General features: G+C 41.3%; 1 protein-coding gene across 1 annotated transcript in view; it reads right to left on the reverse strand.

Moving 5' to 3' along the window:
- GCAT (glycine C-acetyltransferase) overlaps positions 1–26,268 on the reverse strand; it is a 507,826-nt gene that overhangs the window by 47,552 nt on the left and 434,006 nt on the right. Inside the window, exons 7-8 of the mRNA XM_044068107.1 lie at positions 19,674–19,845; positions 6,574–6,695 (exon numbers count right to left, since the gene is read on the reverse strand). Of these exons, the coding sequence (XP_043924042.1) occupies positions 6,574–6,695; positions 19,674–19,845 (294 nt within the window). The remainder of the gene's footprint in view (positions 1–6,573; positions 6,696–19,673; positions 19,846–26,268) is intronic.

Raw genomic sequence — 26,268 nt, forward strand, 5'->3', positions numbered from 1 at the left:
GCCTCTGTCCAGCAGTGATACAGAGATGATTCCGTAAAACCACGATCTCCCATCCACTTGTCAAGATTTCTCTTGAACAGAGTCAGTGAGGGGCTCTGCCTCACATGGACTGGGATTCTGTTCCACAGTGTAGGGAGTCTCTGGGTGATGAATCTGTCCCTCCAGCACATCCTATTTATATCCGTGTTGAGGTTTAAGTCTCTTGCTCTCGTGGCTCTGGTGGATTTGGATTTTTTGAGGTGGAGCATGTCCATTAATTCCGGGTTGGACATGGCCTTGTATGTCAGGCACAGATCACCTCTGAGCAGAAGGTATGCGACTGAATAGAACTGGAGTTTCTTCAGTCGGGCATCGTATGACATATGTTTGAGCCCCTTTATCCTTTTGGTGAGGAACCTTTGGGGTCTTTCCAACTGCTGCAGGTGTCGGGTAAGGTACATTCCGAATGGGGCATTGTACTCAATCATTGGTCTGATAAGTGAAGAGTACAGGGGTACAATGACCTCTCCTGATCTGGATGTGAATCCCTTCATGATCAGGTGGGCAATGTAGAAGGTCTTCCTAACCACTTTGGCAATGTGAGTGTCAAAGAGGTTACTGTCAACTTGGGTCCCCAGGTCCCTGATAACTTCTTCCGTGTTTAATGGATTACCACCTATGTGGTAATTAGGGGTTACCTTGTTTTTCCCAAAGGGTATGACTATACATCTTTTGGCATTTAGCTTAAGGCCATGGCTCTGGCACCAGTTATCCATTTCTATGAGACCTTTCTGGAGGATGTCTGTGTCTGATGGAGTGTCAATTATGGTGCCCAGTCTGCAGTCATCTGCAAATTGTGTCAGCCACAATCCCCCTATGTTTGCCTGCACTTCAGAAAAATAAATGCCGAACAAGAGGGGGCCCAGGAATGAGCCCTGTGGGACACCGCTCGTGACCGGCTTAGAGTCTGACATGGCACCAGCAACTCTAACCCTGTGTGTTCTGTCCTTGAGCCAGTTTGCAACCCATCTTGTGACATATGGGTTTACATCTAAGCTGGTGAGCTTTTCTATGATGCCCGAGTGGGGTATTGTGTCGAACGCTTTTGCTAGGTCAAGGTAGGCTGTGTGAACTTGCCTTACCCTAATCAATGGCCTTAGTGACTGTTTTGAAAAAGTCGACCAAGTTCAAGAGGCAGGATCTGCCCTTGACAAAGCCAAATTGGGTAGGATCCAGTGTCTGTAGGTCCCCAATGTCTTTATTTATGAGTTCCATTATGATCCTCTCCATAGCTTTGCAGACAAGGCTCGTCAAGCTTATGGGGCGGTAATTTCCAGGGTCCGTAGAAGCACCGCCTTTGTGGAGTGGGACCACAGTTGCCACGCCATTCTTTGGTGCGTATCCTGTAGTAAGGCTAAGATTAAACAGCAGCCTTATGTGTGGGTTTAGTTCCTCATTGAGTTCGGTAGCACACAGCCGGGGACACTGTCCGGTCCCATTGATGCTGTGTTTTGCTTTAGAGAGAGCAGCTCTCACCTGGGCATCTGAGATGTTTGGGAGGCTAGACTCTGGTGGGATAGATATTTCTCCTTTTGGGGAGGAGGGGAGAAATTTGCACTGAACCTGTCTGCCAGTATGTTGGCAATGTCTGTGGGTTCAGTGATTTTTATCATTTTGGACTAATTCTGAGCATATCTGGGAGTTTCCACCCAGGTTTCTAACATAGCTAAAGAAGGCTTTATGATTGTCTTTTGTGTCATTAGCGATTTTTCTCTCAAAGTTGGCCTTGGATGATTTTATGAGTGATCGTAGTTTTTTGCTAGTATTGATCAGAGATGCCTTCCCATTTAGGGATTTTGCTCTGTCATGTAGTAGCTTTCTCCTCTTGTTGTAGAGTTTGTTTATGGCTGGAGTCCACCAGACCGGGCGCCTGCCTTTGGTGGAAAGGGTCTTGATTTTATTAGGGATTGCTTGATCCATACATTCCTGGAGGTGCTCGTAGAAGGCATTTGTAAGGGTTTCAGCAGCGTGGGTTGTGGTTTCCACTGGCTCGGGGGCCTTGAAGGATACCACTCCAGTCTATTACAAGGATGCTATCACTGTGAGGCCACAGTCTCTGGTAACCTTACTGGTATGGACGTGGAGCCAGTTCCAGTCTTCTTAGGTGCAGTTGAAAGTGCAAGGGAGGATGTACTTGGGGGTACAGCACTTGGTGGTTGAGGTTCGTCTAAGCTGTACTTACAAGGTGTAAGAAATTGTTTCTTTATAACCTCAGCATAAGTAGGTCTATTTTTTTAATTTCTCCAAGTCTTTTGGGTTTCTAATACCAAGATGGGAATTGAACCCTTTCCTAAGTCAAAGTATGATTAAAATCCATGAAATTAGTATTGTTTCAATCTTTGATGTTAGCGAGAAGTACTCTTCGCTGCACTCACAACGTGCCCAGTAATGACTCCTTCTGCAATTCATACCGAGTTACATGTGTCGGTAACATATAAAAAAGAATTTACAAATGTACTTAAGACCCATTGCTCCTACTACTATTGGAAGTGTCTGGGTATCCTTCTTCCACACTGCCCTTATTTCTGCCTGCAAGTCACTGGAGTCACTGGGTGTAGCAAGTTCAATGATCAATGCAACTTTTGTCTTCTTTTCAAGGACTACTATAGCTGGTTTTCTCGTATCTATTTTTGAACTGTTGGTAATGGGTGATCCCATGTGATATAAACTTCATAATTTTCTATAATGCTTTGTAGCTCGTGTTTCCAGTGTTTTTCAGCCACTTCGATACCATAATATTTGCATAATCCCCAATGCAACAGTCTTGCCACATTATGTCTTTTAGTATACGGTCCTTCTGCCATTAGTATATCACAACCAGCAACAAGGTGTGCAACTGTTTCCAATTCTGTTTTACAAAACCTACATTTGTCTGCTTCACCCATGTGTTCAATGGACTTTATAAACCAACATGTACATAGTCCACTATCTTGGGCCGCCAATATTAACCTTTGGTCTTTTGGTTTAAATTCATCTTTCCTTAACCATTCCTGCATTTGACCCTGATCAACATGAGGTTGCTCCAAGAGTTTCCTATACTTGCAACTATATTTATACATTTTCCACATTTCTTGCCATTTCATCTGATCCTTCACCTTATATTCTTTATTTTGCTTTTGGCACATTCAGTTGCTGCCTGATTTTTTTATCTACTTCTGGTTTGATTTCCATTCCCACTTGATGCTGATATGCTTTTGCTAAACTAAGCAGGGAAGTCATCTTAAACTTATTCTCCTCATATTTCAAAACTTTCACAATGTCTGGGTCTTGTAAGGTTAGCAGATATGTATGTAGTGCCATGACTGCAGATCGATACATGTAATCAATTTTGAGTTGGCCCATACCTCCTTCAGAACGTGGAATATATAATCTTGGTATGTACTGATTTTTATAAATCATTTGATGAGCATGAATCCTCCTTCTTGTTTTCTTGTCCAACCTATCCAACAACTTTTGGGACCAGTCAATCACTCCAAAAGCATAAGTTAGGACAGGAAGAGCAAACTGGTTTATAGCTTGAACTTTGTTCCTAGATGTCAACTCTGTTTTCAGTATTAAGTCTTCTAAAATATCCCTTACTAAGTTTTACTCACATTTGTTCATGCGTTATTGTTGATCCCTCATCAATGACCAAATATCTTGCTCAAGTTCTTTTATATTACACTCTTGTCTCAAGCTGATGTTTTCTTGGTGCTGCAGCTGTCCTGCTTTAAAGGTTTCTTTTGCACACTTATCAAGGCCAAATGACATTCTTATATTGTCTGAAAAAGTTTTGACCACTTGCAGTTGTGCTTTAAGTTCCTCATCTAATGAACTATACAGTTTTAAATCATCTGTAAAAAGAAGATGAGAATGCTTTACACTTTGTTGTTTTGTGGGCGCCAAATTGTAGCCATGACCTAATCTGTTTAGCAGACAGCTTAATGGGTTAAGGGCAAGTCAAAAGAGCAGCAGTAACAGAGAGTCACCCTGGAATATCCCCCTTTGAATTATCCCTGGAATAATAATTTGTCCTTTATCATGGCTTAACTGCAGAGTGGTTTTCCACTGTTTCATGGTCACTGTAATGTAATCAATCATTGTATATATTTAGGCACTCTTTTATCCATGAATGTAGGATACTGTCAAATGTTTTTTTTTTCAGTATATCTATGCCAGACTTAGATTCTTCCCCTTTTTATAGTTCTCCATTATGACTTTAACAACAAATGATCCTTTATTCCAGATTACTTTCTTTTATTACATTTTTGTTCTATTGCCATGATTGAATTTTCTTCTAAATGACTATAAACTCTGTCGGCATTAATTCCAGTGTATAGTTTATAAGTCAATGGAAGGCAAGTTATAGGTCTATAGGTTTTAGGATAGCTTGCAGGTTCGATCTTAAGTAGGAGCACTGTTTTTCCTGTTGTTAACCAGGCTGGTGTCTGTTCGGGGTGCGCATATAAATAGTTCTTACTCATGGCTAAATCTTCATGCAAAGATGTTAATACTTCAGGCAGAAGTTAGGTACTGCATCTGGGACTGGTGTTTTCCAATTATGAACTTTTCTTAAGTTTGTTTCAATCTTCATCCCATTTCATATCCTGTACATTTGAACAACTTCTTCTTTCTTTTACTTCTTCTATCCATTTAGCATCTTTGTTAAGTTCCACAGGATCTTGAGAGATGTTTCCTCAAAATGTATCTATTTCTTCCTGTTTAGGTGGTATTTCAATTACTTTTGCCTTGTTTCCAAATTCTCTATAACACTTTTTTGGGTCATCAATAAACTGCTTATTTTGAATTTTTCCTTTATATTTATCTACATATCTTCGAAGTTCTTCTTCCTGTGCCAATAGTTTTAGTTTATTACTTGCGATAGTACACAATGGATCCCTATCTGTTATAATACTGTGCATTGCTTTTTTTCACATATATCTTTCTGAGTATTTTTGTTGATTTGTTACCTTTTTTATACTCTTAATAGTGACATTTCTTGCCTTAATTGCTTTATAGTTTTCGCAACCTGATACTTCCACAATGGCAACTGATTTCTCCCCTTCCTTTCCCTTTCTACCCTGAGTTCTTGTGGTAAGACTTTATCTGTTATATTTAGCTGCATAGTAATATATCCTATTTACTGCTGTTATATCGCATGAATCTCTATGGCAAGCCCAAATTATTATGTTCATTTGTTTTATCAAACTTTGAACCTTTGAGGTGTTATTGACCTTCTGTAGTCTGTTTCTTTCATTGATCTTGATAAGTCTGTCCATCCCTATTAAACCAAGCAACTCTTCTTAGATCATTTTCTTCTAAACTGAGGGCACATTCCTTGTTCTCCATTTCCTGTGGGCATTCTATAGAAAGTTCCAGAGCATCTTTCTGTGCCACATTCTCTTCAGTTTCATCCTTTGCCATCCATTGCTCTTTCACATGGGAACTCATTGGCCTATCACTCCACAACACTGACTGTGTCAGAGTTGCAACAGTTTCCTGTTCCTTCCATTGCTGTCCAACCCCAACTGAACATTTGTACAGGTTTCCTATGGAAGGCTCCAAAATATCTTCATATGGCAGTTAGGTCTACTGTTAGGTTGCTTTGATGTAGTGGCAACCTGCTTGCTGACATATATGGTGTGTGAAAGGCTATCCTCAAAACTGAGGAAGTATTTGCAAATTTCACAATTTGTATCATAGCAGAATAAAATGAAAAGATTGTCAAAAATCATGAAACAGTTGCTACAGTCCATTAGAGACCCTACTGCAAGCAAGCCGGCAACAGAAAGGGACAAAGCAGACTGTAAGCCCATGGTGATAAGGTCCAGTGAACATTTGGGTAAGTTACAAACTACATAGCCTGATAAATTACTTCAAGGATAGACTAGAAGCAAAACAACAGGACTAATCTAAGAAACAGGTCACATGATCAACAGTGACAGTGACAGTAGTCTTGTCCTAGACGATGTAAACTGGTTCTAGTCTTCTTTTATCTACTGCAAACTGGGTACTGTAAATCAGATGGAGTCAACAGCAGGGAAGAAAACCATGTATGTCAGGGAAAGGCCACCCAAAATCCAGTCTTTTTCCCTTCTAAAAGTGGGTTAACACAGCTGTAGACTCCCTCACTGGTTAAATACACATTAACCTACATGACGAGCTAAGACCGATCTGTGAGATATTTGCAGGTTATGATTTTCTATCCAGAGTGATTAAACAATTTGTATGCCTGATTCAAGCATTTTTTCCTGCTCCTGCAATCTTGTGTGAAAAGTAATAATCCAAACACTAGCACTTAGCATGCCAGACAGCTACCCTACTGGTGTGCTGAGAACACTTGGGGAAGATTGTCATGATACACTAGACACAGTGGAAGTAGATGGAGAAGAGCTAATGGCACAGCTGCTTTGTCAAAGTAAGGTCATGGCCAGAGTCAGAGCTTAATGCCTTCCTGTTCACCATTACTTGGTCAAAAAAAATATCACAACCAACAGTCAGAGTATTACCTTATTATTTTTTTCTGCTACACAGGTTCTGATATTTTATAGTTACCTCTTTCTAGCATGTCTTCTGCCATGACTGAAGCTAAACGTGCATCTCCAAGCATCACTGGACAAATTGGGTGATCCTTCCCAGCCAAAGTGAATCCCGCTGCTGTCATCTTTGTACGGAACCTATGAGAGAGGATGCATTAACAGTGAGACTTTGTAATGCAATCAGCCAAAACAAATAAATGTGGATAAATCAGTCCTCTTCTCTGACAAAAAACATCACTGAAGACAGAAGCAAATAGTAACAAAATGACAGAAACTCTCCAATACTAGAAAACAGAAAGCCATATACATTTCTCTAAAATATTCAGCTGGATAAACAGAAAGCTACATCAAAGCTAGCAAACTATAAGCTAATGAAGAATTACTCCAGAGTCACTGTAACAGCTACAAGCAGACACCTACCGAACCGTGGGAGCAGAAGAAAGTCTAAGAATAGCATACTCGACATGCTTTACGCCAGTTTCAAAACTCAAGAGGCCATCTGAGTTACAAACTGTGCATCTTTGTGACTCAGACATCAAATTACTTTAACTCAAAGAGCAGATACAGTAAAATAAAAATCCCTATGTCTTCTGCACATTTTTTGCCTCTATTCAAAGTGGGAAAACCAAGGAAAAACAACAGAGAAGTACTGACCATTATCCATTGATCTGTGAGGAGGCCTCTATATCTTATCTCTGTAGCACTGCATAAGTAATTTTAGTACCTTCAGTGCCCTATTCTTAAGAGAAAAGGACATACCAAAAGATGAAAAGCCAGTGTAAATATGGGCTAGCCTTCACTAGCACCAAACCCACATTACTAAAGACAATACTCAGAGAGTTCCGATAAGAAGGCACTTTATTTGCCTAGCAAGATCTCTGCTGTATGAAACCAATCTACAAGATGCACAGTCCAGCTTGCTTTGACACTAGAGGGCTTTTTATGCCTCTCATTGGGAGGCAACAGCATACTTCTTTACAAACAATATGGACTGCAGAAAATCTTGACACAATCCCTTCATGCAGGACAGAAGCTAGCTAATTTCTCTACATGAGAAGTTCTCTATATTGGACTTATGAGTTTCTTTACTGACTTTTCTCAGTTTATGTGTTAGACAGAAACTTAAGTCTAACAGCTTGTGAGATGTAACCTGGACCAACCAAGCTTATTTTATCTTGCTTGAAGTATCCCGTTCTATAATGTTCAAACCATCTATTCCTGTCCAGGATTTGGGATTTTCTGATTTATACAAAATGAAACCTTAGTGGTCCAGGTTCCCAAACTACCCCTTTGACATTGGCAGTCTCTAATCTTTCTTTTCCAGGAATGTGGGGAGTCAGCAGCCTGAGACTTTTCAAACATGTGGCCTCGTACTACCTTCCAGTATGGAATGAGCTCATACCACAAGCCACAGGTACATACCATAAAGTGGTCGGTAACCTTCTGGTGTAAGTGATCAACAGTTCTGTTCTATCTTGATCTCCATACAGTCCCTGCTGCATCTGACTTGGCTGATCTTGGAAACCTGCTACAACTCCTGAGGTCTTACACTGGTGTACACTCTGTACTACTTGTCTGATTTGCCTTCCACCTGCCTAGGCACACTCCACAACTGGTGTCTGTTATTAACATCTCTCCCTTGTGCTCCTTAAATTAAACTACCTAAAGAACTTGCACAGCTGAATTTCACCTGCAGTTGGCAAGAAGTTCACAAGCAACAAATAAAGTTTAATCTATTGAAACAAGCACATATTCCTTCTGCAGCAGCAGCAGCAGCAGTAGTAGTAGTCAGACTTATCACATCACACTACCTAAAGAACTTGCACAGCTGAATTTCACCTGCAGTTGGCAAGAAGTACACAAGCAACAAATACAGTTAAATCTGTGCAAGGCAATATAACTTAATTTGTTAAGTCTAGTTTGCATTGTTTTGTAGTGTTGAATCTGCTGGAAGGATATCCCCACCCCCCACTCATTCACCCACGCTCATAGGCCTTTTTACTGCTGAAGGTAAAGCTACATTAACACTTCAGCATATTTCACTCTTATCAGTGTAACATATACCTGGAAAGACATTGAAAAGCCCATAAATATAAAATTAGATGCTGTGACTTGAGACACGTATTTAGAGTTCAGTCAACTTGTCTTTTGTATCCAGGAACATCCTACCTCACTGATTGTTTATGGTGGTAAACCTTCTGGGGGTGTTCATCCTGCTCCGCTCCCCTGCCCTACCCCCATATCCCACCCTCCCCAGCACCTCTACTCTTATCCTAAGTAAACCACTCCCCCTCATTCCAATTATCCAATTACATACAACTCAACCTTATACACACCCACATTTCATGCACAACTTACTTTCTTTTATTTAGCCAAACTTAACTGCTCTCCTTTACATCCATCCCCTTGAACTCACATGCTCACTACTTTACTTTTTTGCATCTTACTCTACCATCACAATAGAAACAGCACCTCAAATTATTTTAAATTAACTCCAGGCTTACCACATTCTCTTCTACTATACACACAAACTGGCAATGCACCATAATTATACCACTGACCAATCACATCAACCCCACCCATCCTTATCAAAAACTGCAAGGTAAAACACCTAACCACATTATCAAAGTCCACTCTGAAGTCAAAACATTCAACCTTACCTTCAGCTGCACATGTATCACATGATAATCTTTATTTACACCTGTGCTACATTCAAACATACAAATTCCACTTTTACTGTTTATAAACTCACCATCACAGTTGACATGCTCCTTCTAACTACCTAGCCTCTTTACTCTTAATTCTCAACCTCGCTACAGCTATATCTTTGCATACACCCACACACCAATACACATCAACAACCTCTTCTAACCCTCTCCCCAATAAACAAAGCTTCTCACATATCTCCTCCCATCTTTTCTCCTATACCCTCTCATTATATTCAAGCCACAAACTGGCCTCCTCACCTCCTATGAAACCATACTTGACACCAGTACTCTCACCTAGGAATAAAAAAGACTGCCCATTGTACGCATTCTCATTACCTATCTACTCAAATGTAGAGATATACAGCCTAACCTTGGTCCACCCTCTAACCCCAACCACAGAAGTAACCCCAAAGACTTAAACATACTTACACTTAACCTTATAAGTATATTTAATAAAACAGCAAACCACGAACTGGCTTGGTAGTTTGATATGTAATAAAATAGCCCCACTGCATGCCTGGATTGATCAAAATAAACCTGACATACTAGCCCGTACTGAAACATGGCTACATCCCAATGTAAAAGACTCAGAAATAATATCGCCACACTTTGCAATAACCAGATGAGATAGATCTAAAAAAAGGGGCGGGGATAGCACTTCTATAGCCCTCTACACACAACATCACACCCTATACCAGTAATATACCCATCTTTTCCAATGCTTAGGTACTAATCTCCTTTTTGAAACTTAATATATCAAAAAGAATTTGCATAATAATAATATATATCCCACCAGGTAACAATATACCAGCGTTGGAAAATATTTTATCCTGGACATCCCAAGCAATAAACCTTGAAACAATAATTGTAGGAGACGTAAATATAGATTGGCAAACCATAGCTTCCGACTCCCCACAAACAGTATAAATCTGTATGTTTTTTCTCAGCTTATCAATGCACCAACAAGATACAGGAAAGATCTTGCCTGCCAATCCACCTTAGACTGGATTCTAGTATCCTACCCTGGTAACTGTCCCTCTTCTGGTACACAGTCTAACTCCCTAAGTGATCATCTACCAGCTTACTCCCTTAGAACAAACTCCCAACAACTAAGAGTACACACCATAAAATCAGTTAGGAACTCGATTAATTTTTGTCAGCATAAATTCAACCATCTCCTACAGAAAATTGACTGGACACCCCTTAAACAACTACCCCTTAATGATGCTGTATTATACTTTAATAACACCTTCCTTCACATACTTAATACACTAGCTCCCATTCGTATGAAAAGAATCAAAAAGAACTCAGCACCATGGCTCTCTAAGGAACGTAAACACCTGATGAAGCAAAGGGACCTGGCCTGGTCAACCTGGAAACAAATCAAAAATGAACAAAATCATGTTAATTTCAAAACACTACGTAACAAAGTGACAAAACGAATCAACAGTAAGAAGTCATATTATTCCAAGCTTGAATTCCAGCATAAAATCAACCCCAGAAAATGTTGGCACTCCATATCTTTTCTACTTAACCCTGGAAGAAATGGAGGGCACACCCTATCACCTGATACCCCTCCATCACATATAGCTGAAAACTTTAACAACAACTTCATAAAATCAATTTCAGACCTACTAACTAACACCCCTAATGCTGGACCTCCTCCACCTTTCAACCTATTCAGACACTGACCTCAGGCCATAAACTACTTCTCTGTCATAACTAACCCCCTACTCAACAAAATGTCAAACAAATCCCATTCTCATTCCAGCCCATACCCACTGACACCACTAAGAAACTGCTACAAAAACTAAAACCCTGCTCTACTTCAACTGACAATCTCCCCCCATACTACCTCAAACTGGCTGCTAACTCAGTGGCCTACCCAATCAGTATCTTTATAAATAGGTCTTTATCCAAATCAGAAGTGCCTACCATATGGAAACAAGCTCAAATTACCCCCATCCACAAAGGAGGCAACTCTTCTGATCCATCCAATTTCCATCCTATATCGATCTTGTCACCCATATCCAAAATTCTTGAGGGAGGTATCCATCAGCAGGTAATGCAATGTTGTATCTTTTGGCTTTTCGGTAGGTTAGTCAGCGGAGAAACTCCAGTCCGCTAATGATTGGGCAGTTTTTTTTTCGCGTCGAGTTGCCAGCCCTGATGCACAACCTTCAAAAAAAAAGTTTCATTTACGCATGTCTTTACACAGAAGATGCTTTAGCTGAGAGAACAGAACAGAACGTCTTCTTGCAAGGGCAACAACGCTACCGCAGCACCACCACCTCATGCGATATCTATTGCAAAACAATCTTTTAACCAAAACCCAACATGACTTCCAACCTAGCCACAGCACAGCTACAGCCCTATTATCTTTACAGACACTGTGAACAAGGCCAGAGATGCAGGATGCTATACAACCTCAGTATTCCTTGATCTCTCGAAGGCCTTCGACAGTGTCTCACCCATTACTTTTGAACACACTGTCTAATTTAGGCTTCTCACATATCACAGTAAAATGGTTTCAGAGCTACCTCAAGGATCGTAAATAAGCAGTGAAATGGTCCAACAAACTCTCACTCTTTCTCCACAACCCTACTGGAGTCCCTCAAGGCTCCATCCTAGGACCCTTACTCTTCAACATTTTCACAAACAGCCTTCACAATACCTCTCACCCTGGGATTCTGATTCAATATGCTGATGATGCCACCACAATCTGCACTGCTCAATCACTACCAGATCTACTCTCAAAAACTCAACAGTCCTTCACAACAGTTGAATCCTGGCTAAGAAATACCCAACTCTTTCTTAATCCAAAGAAGACAAAACTAGTACTCTTTCATTCCCAAAACACCTCCCTTGTCACTGATCATATCATCATCCTGGCATCTGACAACACTGCCATAGAAATAGTGCAGGAAACCAAACTTCTAGGTGTTATCATTGACAAACTTTCATTCGGCCCCCATATACAGCAAAATATAAAGAAGACTCATCAAAAACTGGGCCTCTTATATAGAAACAAGCATTTTTTTACTGCAGCAACCAAAACTACCTGTGTAAAAACATTTTTACTTCCCTTGCTTCTGTATGGTGCCCCTATCTTAACTAACTTACAAAATTCTACCCTAAGCAAGTTGGAACAGTGCTACAACAAAGTTGCAAAATTTGCCTCAAACTCTAAATTTCACACACACCGCTGTAAACCACTCCTAGAATTAAACTGGCTTGAACTACCCAACCAACTTGCCTTTATTCAGCTATCCACCTTGCACAACCGTATTTTCAAGCCTACTGCCTGCCCTGCACTAGCCAATCTAGTCACGCCTTACTCACCAAATCAATCCCTACAATCAGAAGACAAAAATCTCTTGGCTATCTCAAAACCCACAAGAAAACCTGGACACTCTCTGTATTCATACTCTGTCTCTATACATTGGAATTCACTACCTCTAGCTACTAGGTTTATTCCTGGTCTAACCCATTTCAAGGCCTCTTTCAAAAATCATCTCAAAAATACATGGCTGTGCTCCTGCATAAAGCCTGCCTAATGCTCAGGTCTTCCTCTTTTCTCACATTTCAATCCCTCACAGACTGCAAGATCCTAAAGCTCTTCTAACTGCTCCTCTGCTTCTATACCATATCCTTAAGCTGCTGCTCAGGCTTTATTGCTTCTATCCTTCTTAACTCTCTCTTGCTATATGCCTGCATCACTAACTTTCTGGCTATTTCTACATCATGTATGATGAGAGTAACTATTATAGTCTGTATTGTGAACTGTAAAGAACTGTTTAGACATGTAGTAATATATTACAACATCTTATAGCAGTTTGTTCTTTCAACTTATTTTTTGGTAAGTATTTCTAATGTAATTTTTATTGTATTGGATTATACTGTATTTGTATTGTAATGTATGTATAGCTTTTCTTCCCGGGCATCTGCTGAAAATGGGTTCTGTAGACCCAGTCAGACCACCTCGGTAAACAAATGTCAAATAAATAAATAAATATATAAATAAATAAGATGCCTTGGGGTTCCATAATGGGAGTCTCACGTTCTCCTGTGTACATGCTTCTAATGGGAAACTGGAACAACACTGCTATACTGACAGCTGGCTTTACTTGTCCTCATCCTCAGAAGAGCGCTGCATGCTAGACTTCTACAAAGATAGTTCGGATGCTGTTGTTAGACGCATAAAGAGATAGTGATAGACTTAAGACTGCAAAGACCTTTAGCAATAACCATTCGTGCCCTTGTAAGATCTCCACAGCTCCTATCCTCCACCAAGTCATCAGTTAATAGGGATACCATTTGGAGTTTGTGACTAATATTCATATCATTGAAATGACGTCAATGACAGACAGATCTTAGGGATAAAATGTCTGCTGTTGTCAGATGTAGTTACCAAATAAGGAATGGTACCTGAATTAAAACAACCACAGGACATTGTGTTTCATGCTCTGGTCAGTTCATGCATAGATTACTGTAATGTTCTTTACCTGGGACTTCCCAGCTATGAGTTCAAGAGGTTGTAGCTGGAGCAAAATTCTGCATATAGGCTTGTGGCAGATGTTCCCCACCACAACTCAAGTACTGTGCTCTTCTTAAATTCCTCATCTTCTTGTGAAGGTTTTCTTTCTTGGACTCCACTAAAAAGGAGTTTTAAAAACTCTGGTGGACTACCCCAGTAAGTAAATGATAATGAATAAATAAGAAATGAATAAGAAGCCAAAAGATCTCTACAAGCCTCAGCTAAACAGTGACATTCTCTCCAAGCATCTTAAGCTCAACTCCTATGTCATCTCTGTGGTCTATCTAATAAAAAGTGTAAGGTATTGGACAGAGTTGGCAAGGTGGTATGTTTCTCTTGCCACATTTTGGCTGAAATATTTTAACTATTTCCGTCAACCATTCACTTTCCAGTTCTCCTTAATTCTGTGATCAAGAAAGGAGGTAGTTAAATCCTAACCAGCAACCTTCCATGAGGCTCACTGCACTTTTGACTGTGCTGATGTTATGGTTAGGACGTCAGACTGAGTAAGTACCTACACAAGATGGTGAGACTGTGGCTGTCCTTTCAGGATTAGCTCAGCTGAGCCATTCTTATGCCTTCATCCTTAGGAGATCCCAATAGTTACCATTTCAGTTAGTATCTTTAGGCCTATCCCACCCCACACTTCCACATTCCAAAACTACCTGTCAGACAGATCACAAGCTGTTAAATGTCAATCAAGTTACTCTGCTTTCCTTCCAGTATCTGTCGGTGTACCCCAAAGATCAATACTTGGGCCCTTCTTGTTCAACACATATATTAAAAATTTGCACACTGTTGTTAAACATGCTAACCTAATCAAATATGCTGATGATTCTACTCTTATATGCTCAGTTCAGAATCCACTCAGCTTTAATAACGCACTCAGGACTCCTTAACCTCCATCAACACTTGGCTGGTCAAATCTGACCTCATCCAGAATCCAGTGACGACAAAAACTACTTATTTTCACCCCCAAGTCCAATACTGATTGCAAAACAAACTTTTAAATCATCTCCAACAACATAATAGTAGTCTGTTACACTGAACTACTAGCTGTCACTATTGACAACAGCTTTAAATTTGACCTACATATTCAACAAGCTTCAAACAACACCAAGAGCTGGTTATCTTATACAGAGTTAAACATTATCTCAGCGAAAGCAGCAGGACAATCCTTGCCTCCTCCTGTCTTCTTCCCACAATGCTATATGTCTCACCAATTTTCACCAACTTCCACGCCACAAAGAAGAGCAAGCCTGAGCAGCACTACAATAAAATGGCCAAATTTTCATCCAGTAAGGCTTTCTCTTCTCACGACTGCTTTGCTCATACGAACCTTAACTGACTAGACCTACCCCACTACTTCACTCTCTTTCGATTACACATAGCACACAGTGTAGTGCATCATCCTGAAGGGTGCCCTGCTCTAGGGTGTTTGCTACAAAGGTACACATCATCCTGAAGAGAGCCCTGCCCTAGAGTGTTTGTTACAACGACGCACATTATCCTGAAGGGAGCCCTGCCCTAGAGTGTTTGTTACAAAGACACACATCATCCTGAAGGGTGCCCTACCGTAGGGTGTTTGTTACAAAGAAAAACATCATCTTGAAGGGTGCCCTTCCCTAGGCTCTTAGTTACTTTGATACACATCATGCTGAGGGATGCTCTGCCCTAGGCTCTTAGTTACAAAGATACACATCATCCTGAAAGGTGCCCTGCCTTAGGGTGTTTGTTACAACAATACACATCATCCTGAAGGGCGCCCTGTCCTAGGCTCTTTGTTACAAAGATACACCCCCAAATGGCATCTCTGCTGCAGTGAAAACCATCTCTTCATGGTTCAAATGTCCAATAACAGCTAGAGATTCTCTGTACTCCAGCCATGTCTCCAAGGCCCGGAACGCCATCTGACTCCCTATTAGACTCCTTGAAGAGCCACACAGCTTCAAAACGAAAGTCATTCCTCCTTAAATCTTGGCCGTGCTGCTGTTAAACTCCAGGATAGGATTAACAACTAACAATGAATAGCACAGTATTTAAAATTCTATTGCACCACCTCAGTTCTGAAACTGTAGCACTGTTTTAACACTCCTACAATGGGCTATCCCAAATATGTATTAAGTGCACTTGGGAGCCTTTTTCCACTACTACGTTTTACTATTATGTACAAAAGTATAAGTATAATGTCTCAGTACATGTGCAGAATGCAAAAATGTGATAGACTGTTCATGTTCATGGAGCTTTTCTCCCCTTGCCTCCAATGAAAAGGGTCTTATACCCAGCTGGACTTTCCTGGTAAAACAAACAAAAAAAATAAAATAAATAAAAAATACAAGGGATTTCCAAATGTCTCTGAAAAAAATAAGCTATTCCATAGACAAACAAGAATGTAAAGAAAATGAAAAGCAGTCTACTGGTTTCTTAACTTAAATGAATAACATTTACGTTTACCACAGTAGGCAAGACTCCCTGTGCAGTCTTGGAAAGTAAATCTTTAGAACAACCACACTACAAGCTCTACAGAGGAGTGAAACAGAGATTTACTGACCTTCCCAACATAGTACATGTTGCTTTAATTATAAGAACTGCTGAAACCAGTTCAACAGAGCTCCCCAACACATTTGCAAAAATGCAGACTTGAATATATTAAGTGTGAGATCTCATGCTCATATTCTTTTTTTCCCGAGGTATGGCAATCATAGACAAAATATATATGTACGTATTTATATATGTTTTTTTCAAGTACAGAGCCATTTTCCTGGATAGATGGGGAATAAAATCAACAGACCAACCATCATTAAAAACTGGGATATAAAGAAATTAACAGTTGGCGAGCAAGGTTTATTCTTCCAGTTTATGTGGTAAGCTTACTTGAATAGTTTGAAGAGGTGGGTTTACTAGTTGGGTGAAGTAGTTAGTAGCTAAAAATGGCAAGTGTCTTCTTAGGTATAACACTGCCAAACTGGATATGTTCAGTTACTTATACTGAACTTAGTATATGAAAGGGACTGGGCCATCCTTCTCAACTGTACAGACTTTCGCAGAATGTCCAGATTTTTGACTCATATTTTTGGTCCGTTTCTCTAAAAATTGTGTTTTTCTGACAAATCACCAAGGACTAAAGTCAGAAAATAATGTCACACATTTCAGTTTCAGACTTCACATCCTTCAGAAGATTCATCCTAATGTATAATCTATTATTTCATCCACTTTCTAAATTTGTAACATTATTTTAAAAGTGTCCCTATTTTTAGGCCTTTGCTCCCCATTACTTGTGCCTTTGTCCAGATTTCTTGCACTAACAGGTTAAGCCGTATGGATCACTGGGCTGCTTCGATCTGTCATGGTGAAACAGGAACTGCATACTCTGGCAAGAACCATTTTGAAATTTTCGTCATTGTGCTACAGCCAGTGAAGCATCATCTTTTGCTATTCCATTGTACAGTACTGGTGTAATTTAAGTTATTAAAGCAGGCAGTACTTCTGTTTTTGTGGGTCTGATGTCACAGTTTCTCTCTCTGGGGTATCTAATCCTTCATTTCTAGTGTGCTGAAAGGTAAGGACAAGAACTTGACTGTGCTCTGTTTTAAATGGTTCAGACCGTTAGTGATGAACACAAAGGTACAGCTGAAGCATTCAGCTGCAGAGTAAAACAGAAGGGTGAACAGGGAGTCCTGTCCAGCCTGCTAAGTATGAGGATATACTGGCAAAACCACCTGAGACCTCTCAGTAAGAAGTAATATGATTTTTGGATCTTATTCTAATGTGAAACACAAAATGGAGGCATATAATCACTAATAGTAATACTGCCAGCTGTAAATGTGAGTATTCAGTCAAGTATAGCTTTCTCTGTTAGAGCTCTTTACAAAAATGTTTAGTCTGTTAATGCAATTAGCTGTACAAATCCAAACAGTTGTGTGCTTGAATATAAAAATAGGTCTCATGACAGCTTTCAAGCAATGTTAAAATCTCCCACGATCACAACTTCTTATTTAACATTAAATAAAAGGCAAAATAGTATCTAACAGGGGAGAGTCTGGCGGAAAAGAAATTAAAGCTACATTATTTTTGATTTAGTTTTATCAATTACAAAGAAAACAAACTCCCTAAGTGTTGAATACAGGGGCTGGACTGGTAGGTGAGCTGAGTGATTGTCAATAATACAGCAACACCTGCCCCTCTCTACTGCCCTAGCTTGTCTAAATGTTGAATCTTGGGATCATGTTGTCACTGAAAGGTGTCACATTGTAGCCAATTCTTTTGTGATTGCCAATACCTTAGGTTTTAGAGTGGGACATAAAATGCAGACTGTTGCAAGTATATATGCATGCGTTACTATGAACCAATTATGTTACTATAGTGCATGTTCCAGCAGTAATCTGGTGAAATAGAGAGTATGACTATCTGTAATGATGACAGTCTAAAGTTATGCTGTCTGCCTTCACCTGAAGTGAGGGAGTAGACATGCATTTCTGAAGAATCTGTAACAGTAACACATACATGGGTTTAACCTTAATTGACCCCAGTCTCATATGGTGGGAAATGGTGTGCAAGGTGTGAAGGGACAATAAGAAGGGATGCTGGATAAAGTCTGACAGTTTTGGCTGAAAGATAGAAAAGTTATCTATTCCATGCTATACACGTACTGAAAGCACAGAGATGGGGCACACAATGAAAACTACTCAGGGACAGACAAACAATAATGGGACTAAATGGGGGAGTGATCCTGAGCTCTGTGGCATAGAGAGATAAAGTCTTGACTACAACCCAGATGACCAAAGCTCAGAAAGCTGGAGGGAAGAGGGAAGTGAACAAGCTAATGCTACGTTGTTCATTCTGGGAGGAGGAAGTGGGCCTGGTCTGCTATTCTGCTGCCAGCAGATGGAAGCTTGCAGGCAATGCAACGGCAAAAAGATTAGGGAATTTGGACCAGATTCTACTTACCTGGTAACAGTAATCCTCAATAGAGACAGCATAAAATGGGAAGGGCACAGAAGACCCCCATGGTAAAACACACAGTAGACCTTCATGCTAATACAACAGCACATGTCAGCCACAGAGAGGCAGGGATACAGCCAACATAAAATATTCTCATAGCCTGTATCTGCAATATCACAGGCCAGGTATTTACCATTTCTTTCAAATCCCAAGGAACGAAGAAAGAACCACCTATATCCAAGTGGATAACTGCCTCATAAACATCTCTCTGCTTTTTTAAACTTACAAGAACCACTTTCATAAAGCCCACATAAAACCCACATATTTGTGGAATAAAGAATAGTACTTCTGACTACCGATCATACCTCACTTATGAATCATTAATGTGTATACAGGCAATCCTAAAAATGTGGTTATTGCTTAGCAGTACTTCTGGTGGGTCTATATATTAAGCCATTGAAAATTCAGATGTTCGAACAAGTAATGATCGACCCCAATTGAGTGAAACGGCAGAATGTCGAACACGTAAATGGAAATCTCCGTAAGGGGAGATTTCCGTTTACTGCAATGTAGTGTGGTCCCGGAGTTGGTATATTTAAGTAGCGGGGGTGTGGGGGGTGCAGGGGGGCTTGCCCCCCTGCATAAAGCAGTTTAATGGTCTGTTTGGGTTTTTATTTTTTTCTGGCTGTTCGACATTATGCTGGTTCGCTCTATTGGGGTAGATTATTACGTGTTCGAACATCTGAATTTTCGATCAAGTAATATAGACCCCTTCTGGTCTGTGAAGTGGCCGGTAATTTCTTGTACTGCTCATACGCACATTCTGCCATTCCCCACTTGAGTTTGTACTTACTCTTGGCATCAGACACAAACAACCACTGCACCTCTGCCTTACTAATTCATTTATTACAATTTTCCAACATCACTAACCTCTTGGTTTTGTCTGCCATCGTCTGGGCAATGACATTGCTTTCCATAAGAAGGTCCAGAGCCTTGGAGGCACTGCCAACCACCGCTGGGGGCAGGGTATTGGAGAAAAGGTACGGACGGGAACGCTGACGGAGGAGCTCAATCAGAACCTTTGGTCCTGTAGTGTAGCCACCTATGGAGAAAAGGAGGAAAAATCAAAACATCTATCAGGGCAGAAATCCAATCTGCAGGTAAACATAATCAAAGCACTCATGCCAATGGGAAAACAGTGTGAAAACCACTTGTTCTCAAATCAAATCCTGGTAAATGAATCTGAATCAAATTGTAAAAAGTGGTCTTATTTGTCACAGAAGACCCTTGCAGTGTCTATAAAGTACACATTCCTCTCAGATTTTCCACCATTAACATAGCACCTCAAAGAGTGAACAAGCTTTGCTTTACAAGACAGATTTATTTTTTTCCTTTTTACTCAAAAAGGATTTATTAAGAAAAATGTGTTTGATAACAATGAAATATTAACCATAACTATGATATTTACATTAATAAATAAAAATATTTCATTAACAAGACAGATTTATTTCAAAGGATAGATTAACTTAATTTTGATTTTTTTATTAAAATGCATTTCATAAAACCAGTGCATGAATCAAGGATTAAGAATCATCACTACAAATGCAGGAAAAATAAGATTCATTTCATGAAGTAAGTGCAATGTACTTCTGCAGACTGATCTGTGACAGCCAATAACTAAGACTCAGATACCCAGCCACTAAGTGCATCTTATCAAAGACTGCATACTTTTTTCACAGTACTGAGCTGATAAACATATGCTTCCTAACAACAAAAACTAAAATTTACTATAGCAGTGATTCTATATTAAAATTCACAGGTTATACTTTTTCTCAGGCAATTTCTCCTTAATCACTCTGAAAATTTGACCCCTGCACACATAAGAATACAAAAGTCTTTGAGCAAATGCATAGGGAACACAACTGGAGGGCACTGACAAAACAAATAAATGCGTGTGCAAAGACTTTTTAAATCTTTTTTTTCCAAAGGACCTTGGGAAGTAATATAAAATGAGCCTAAAACTGAAATGTTTCAATATAGTGGTTCAGAAATGGACATTAAATAAATATATAGTCCTACCACAGAAAATGATCAATGAAACTTTTGAATTTGATGTGATCAGATGTGCTTGTCAAGGCTAAACATGAGTTAGAAGCATACTGCAACTTCAGACTGCAGAACAAGTTGGAGTAGATCTGATATAGAGAAATATTACCAGCCCAGCTATCTGGAATTTTGTAAATTATATGTCATTTGTGAGTATTGATATGCTTTACACAGAAAATACAGTTGTGTACGCTTACCATAAATGTAGATGTTTGAGTGTACTCACTGTTGTAGTCATCACATTTGGGTTATCCCTGCCTGGATAGCCCTCGGCCGGCCAGAATACCAGAGGCTTCATATTCAGGTGTCGGTTGCTGTCACTGCAGACTGATGTCAGGTCGTCGGAGGTATAAAGAGAGGCAGCCGACGCCATTACATCAGTTTTTTTTGCCATAACTGTCGGGAAGCCCCCAAAAGGAGGCATGGATCAGAGGGTTGATCCCCACTACAGTAGTAAGCAATAATTACAGTATGTCTCTGCCCTAGAAAAAGAGAGAGAGGGGAACAGAGAGAGTATCAGATAGACAGGGGGCAGGAGGGTGGGAAACCAGGTCTGCAACAGTGAATACACTTGAACATCTACATTTATGGTAAGTGTACACAACTGTACTATGTTCTTCGTGTTTCACTGTTGCAGTCATCACATTTGGGTAGATTCCCAAAGCTTAATAGAAGTGGGGTGGAGGTAGCCCAGGGAGCTAAGGGTTGGCTATTATGCATTGCAATACTGCAGTGGCAAACCATGCCCTAGACTTAGAAAAAATTGGCAGATGGGAATGCTTAGTGAAGGTGTGCACTGATGTACTAGTGGCAGCCTCCAGAATATCCCTAGTAGGTACTCCCTCTGAGAAAGGCTTCTGAGGTACAGGCTGCTCATGGTTCTAATTCCCTTTGAAGGAGGCTTACCATGGTGCTTGTAGCAGAACTGGATGCAGTGTGCTATCCATTTGGAAATGGTTTGTTTAGAAATGGCTTTGCCCTCTGCCCCTGTGGCAAAGCTGACCAGCAACTGATCTGATTTTCTGAAGAGTTTAGTCCTGTCTAGATAGTACCATAGCTGTCTATGTATGTCTAGGGTATGCAGAATCCTTTCACCTTTGTTTTGTGGGTTGGCAAAGAAGGTGGGTAAGTGAATGGATTGGTTTAGGGCCACACTAGAAACCACCTTGGGCATAAAGGAGGGGTTGGTTCTGAGGGTGACCCTGTCCGCATGGAAGATAATGAAGGGTTCGACTGCCATAAGGGCTTGTAGTTCGGTGACCCTTCTGGCTGAGGTAATGGCCAGGAGGAAGGCAGTTTTCCAAGAAAGGAACTTTAAGTCTGCTGAGGCTGCTGGCTCAAAGGGAGGCAAAGTAAGCTTCTCCAGAATGACGTTTAGATCCCAATGCGGGGATAAGTGTCATTCTTGGTCATCTCAGGTTGTTTGCTCCCATGAGAAACTGTTTGATCATGGGGTGGGAAAAAATAGGATGCCCAGAATTACAATGTGTAGAGATTGCTGAGGCATGAATCTTTATTGAGGAGTAGGAAAGGACCCTGTTAAGCAGGTCAGCCAGGTAGTCCAGTATAATTGGGAGAGTAAACTGAGACATAGAAACTCCCTTGGTCTGGAGCCAGATACCGAACCTCTTCCACTTATTTGCGTAAGATTTCCTGGTGCTCGGGCATCTGGCTTCTCTGAGGACTTCCAAGACCTGAGTGCTGAGGAGGGCAGATTGATGTAGATTTAGGCTATAAGCCAAGCTGCCAAGTTGAGGGTTTGCAAGTGTGCATGCAGGAAATTCCCCTTGCCCTGGGTCAGAAGGTCTGGGTCTGCTGTAGGTGCCAAGGGGGGGACTGTGACAGACTGAGTAGAAGGGGGGTACCAGTGCTGTCTGGATCAGTCCGGTGCAATCAGAATGATCCTTGGCTTTTCTTCCCTTATCTTTATTAACACTTTCGGGAGGAGAGGCAGAGGAGGGAATGGATCGGCTGAGATTAGTGTCCAAGAGAAGGATAGGGCATCCACTCTCCAAGCCCTGCTGTGATATTCCCTCGTACAGAATCTGCTGAGAATGTGGTTTGTGGGTGAGGCAAAGAGGTCGACCTCTGGGGTCCCCCAAGCTTGGATTATTTGGGTGAAGGTCGACCTGCTGAGTTGCCACTCATGAGGTTCCAGTACTTGTCTGCTCAATTGGTCTGACAAAGTGTTTTGTGAGCCTGGAAGGTACTGGGCTATCAGATGTACATTCATAGACGCTGCCATGGACCACAGGGTCATGGTCTGCCTACACAGGGGGTAGGAATGAGTTCCCCCCTGCTTGTTGATGTACCACATTACTGTGGTGCTGTCTGTCTTGATGAGGACAGTTCCTTGAGTGAGAAGGGGTTTGAAAGCCATCAAGGCCTGCTGCACTGCCAACATTTCTTTTAAGTTTATGTGCAGGGATAGTTGCTGTTGGTTCCATTGCCCCTGAATGCATTTCCCTCCAGGTGAGCCCCCCAAGCATATTCTGCCGCATCTGTGGTGAGGCTTTGGGTGGCAGGGGGTGGTAGGAAGGGTAACACCTTGTTCTGTGCACACGCTTTAGTTTCATAGGTAAGTACTAGGCTATCTGCCCAAGGGCATCTATAAGCCTAGCCCTAATGTGTTGGCTTTCCCTGCCCCCTTTGATTAGTTCCCTGTGCCTCTGTCCAGCAGAGCCATGAGTTCCCTGTGTCTCTGTCCAGCAGAGTCACTGCAGTGATCCCCAGGGTAAATTTTCTGTTTCCCATCCAATCGTCAAGGTTTCCTTTGAAGAGTGTTATTGAGGGGCTCTGCCTAATGTAGACTGTAATCCTGTTCCAAAGCACGGGGGAGTCTCTGGGACAGGAATCTATCCCTCCAGCACGTCCTATTTATTGTTGTGGTGAGGTTTAGATCCCTAGAGAGTATGGCTCTCGGGGATTTTTTTTTTTTTAGGTGGAGCATGTCCATCAATTCTGGGTTTGACATGGCCTTTTATGTCAGGCAGAGATCACCTCTGAGTAAGCGGTATGCAACCGAGTACAGCTGGAGTTTCTTCAGTCGGGCTGCATAGGGCATCTGTTTGAGACCAGTAATCCTCTTGATGAGGTACTTCTGTGGTCTTTCCAGCTGTTGGAAGTGTCTTGTATGGTACATCCAAAATGAGATGGTGTACACTATGATGGATTTGATGAGTGATGAGTAGAGGGGCACAATAACCTCATTTGTTCTAGATGTGAACCCTTTTGTGATTAGGTGGGCCACATAGAAGGATTTTCCAACCACCTTAGCAATATGATTATCAAAGGAGATCCCTTTATTATATGTTATCACTTTGTTTTTGTTTTTTTTAGTTTATGAAGATTTACTTTTGGCTTTGGCATTGCCAGATTTCTTTTTTTATTATCAGGTGTCAGTGAGCCCGGCCTTCTATCCGTGTCTGGTTGAGCGTCACTAAAGGCCCCAGTATCAGCGTCATAACTTCACGGCCCCAGTTTTCAGTCATCCTCCTCGCTTGCCCCCAGTACTACCTCTGAGAAGTATGAAGGAGGAGGAGGTCCCAGGACTGAGCCCTGGGGGCCATTTGTATGGGGGTTTAGAGTGGGACAGGACCTGCAGCCTGCTCTCACTACCATGGGTTTCTCTGAGCCAATTGGTGTGAAAACTCATCTCGGTAGGGGTTTATGTTCAAGTTGAGTGAGTTTGTCTATAACACCAGAATGGTGAATGTGGCAAAAAGCCTTTCAGATAGGCCAGATAGATCTCCTTTCTCCCTTCCCTCATCTAATGGTAACTGCCTCTCAAAAGTCAACCCACCAGGTTTAGGAGGATGGAGATCTGCCCTTAAAGCTAAGCTGGGTAGGGGTCCAATTTAGGGTTCAAATGTCTCTGTTAATGAGTTCCGTGATGATGCGCTCCATAGCTTTGCAGACCAGGCTAGTCAGGCTTATAGGGCGTTAGTTTCTGGGGTCCGCTGTGGCTCCACCTTTGTGGAATGGGATAACTGTTGCTGTGCACCACTTTATGAGTACGTAGCCTGTAGACAGACTGAGTTTGAACAGTGTGTTTAGGTGAGGGGTTAGTTCATTTTGGAGCTTGTGTAAGACACAGCCTGGGACACCGTCCGGTCCTATTGAAGCTGTGTTTTTCGCTTTGGATAGGGCTGTTTTAACCTGTGTGCCAGTGATTGCCGGGGCTCCACATTCTTCTGGTATGGTTATGGGCTCTTTAGGGGGTGAGAGGGTTGAAGTTTGCACTAAACATGTCTGCCAGAATGTTGGCAATATCAGTCGGTTCAGTGTATTTTGTGCTATTCTGCACTAACTCAGAGCAGATCTGAGAGTTTCCACTTAGGTTCTCGACATAGATAAAGAACACTTTGCGGTTATCTTTAAAGTCCTTGGCAAATTTTCTTTCAAAGCTAGCCTTGGATGATTTTATGAGGAATCATAGTTTCTTGCTGATACTGATCAGGGATGTCTTTACTTCTTGGGATTTTACTCTTTTCTGTACAAGTTTCCTCCTTCTAATGTATAGCTTGTTTATGGCAGAGGTCCACCAGACTGGTTTCCTATTCTTGGAGGAGTAAGTCTTGGTTTTGCTTGGGAATAGCACGATCCATGCATTCTTGCAGGTGCTCATAGAGTGCCTTTGTAATGGATTCAGCAGCTTGGATAACCTTGTCCTTTAGCATGGTGGCAGTGAACCTTTTCACCTCAGTCTTAAGTAATGTGAAGTTTGCTTTTGAAAAGTTTTTCACGGTGGTTTCCTTGATTGGGGGTGGGGGCAGAATGTGGATATCTAGAGTGATTAGTCTATGGTCTGTTCTAACCAGCATGGGGTTGATCTCTAGTGTGGAACACCCAACGCCCATTTTGGTGATGACCAGGTCCAATATGTTGTGACATCTGGTGGGGGTGTTGATCAGTTGATTCAAGGCATTCGAGTTTATAAATTCTAGGAAACGTTGGGCATGGGAGTTAGTACTTGAGTAGTTCTCCCAGTTAATGTTTGGGTAATTGAAATCACCCAATATTAGGGTGTTTGGTAGGACCTTCATATTTTCCAGTGTCTCCAGAAACGCGGAATGGGGGTCCTGGGTCATGGTGGGTGATCTATAGCAAGCTACAATTTGAATTGCAGTTGTGCTGTGCCACTAACTTGGAGGTGTGGGTATCCTTGATGAATATGGATACACCCCCGCCTTTTGTGTTTCGGTCTGGGTTCTGTGGCTGAAAAGTATGGTATGAGTTATAGCCTAGTAGTGCTGGGGTGCTCTCTGGTGCCTTAAACCAGGTTTCTGTTACTGCACAGACATCAGTGTTCTCCATACTGAGGAGTGCCTTGAGTGCATGCATTTTGAGGTTTAGACTTCTGGCGTTGAGTAGCATTACCCTCAGTTTTTGGTTACTTGTGCTATTTACAGTAGTGGGC

Source organism: Protopterus annectens, chromosome 1.part0 (genome assembly GCF_019279795.1).
Source record: "Protopterus annectens isolate FY-2018-M chromosome 1.part0, PAN1.0, whole genome shotgun sequence".
In the NCBI taxonomy this organism is placed as follows: domain Eukaryota; kingdom Metazoa; phylum Chordata; order Ceratodontiformes; family Protopteridae; genus Protopterus; species Protopterus annectens.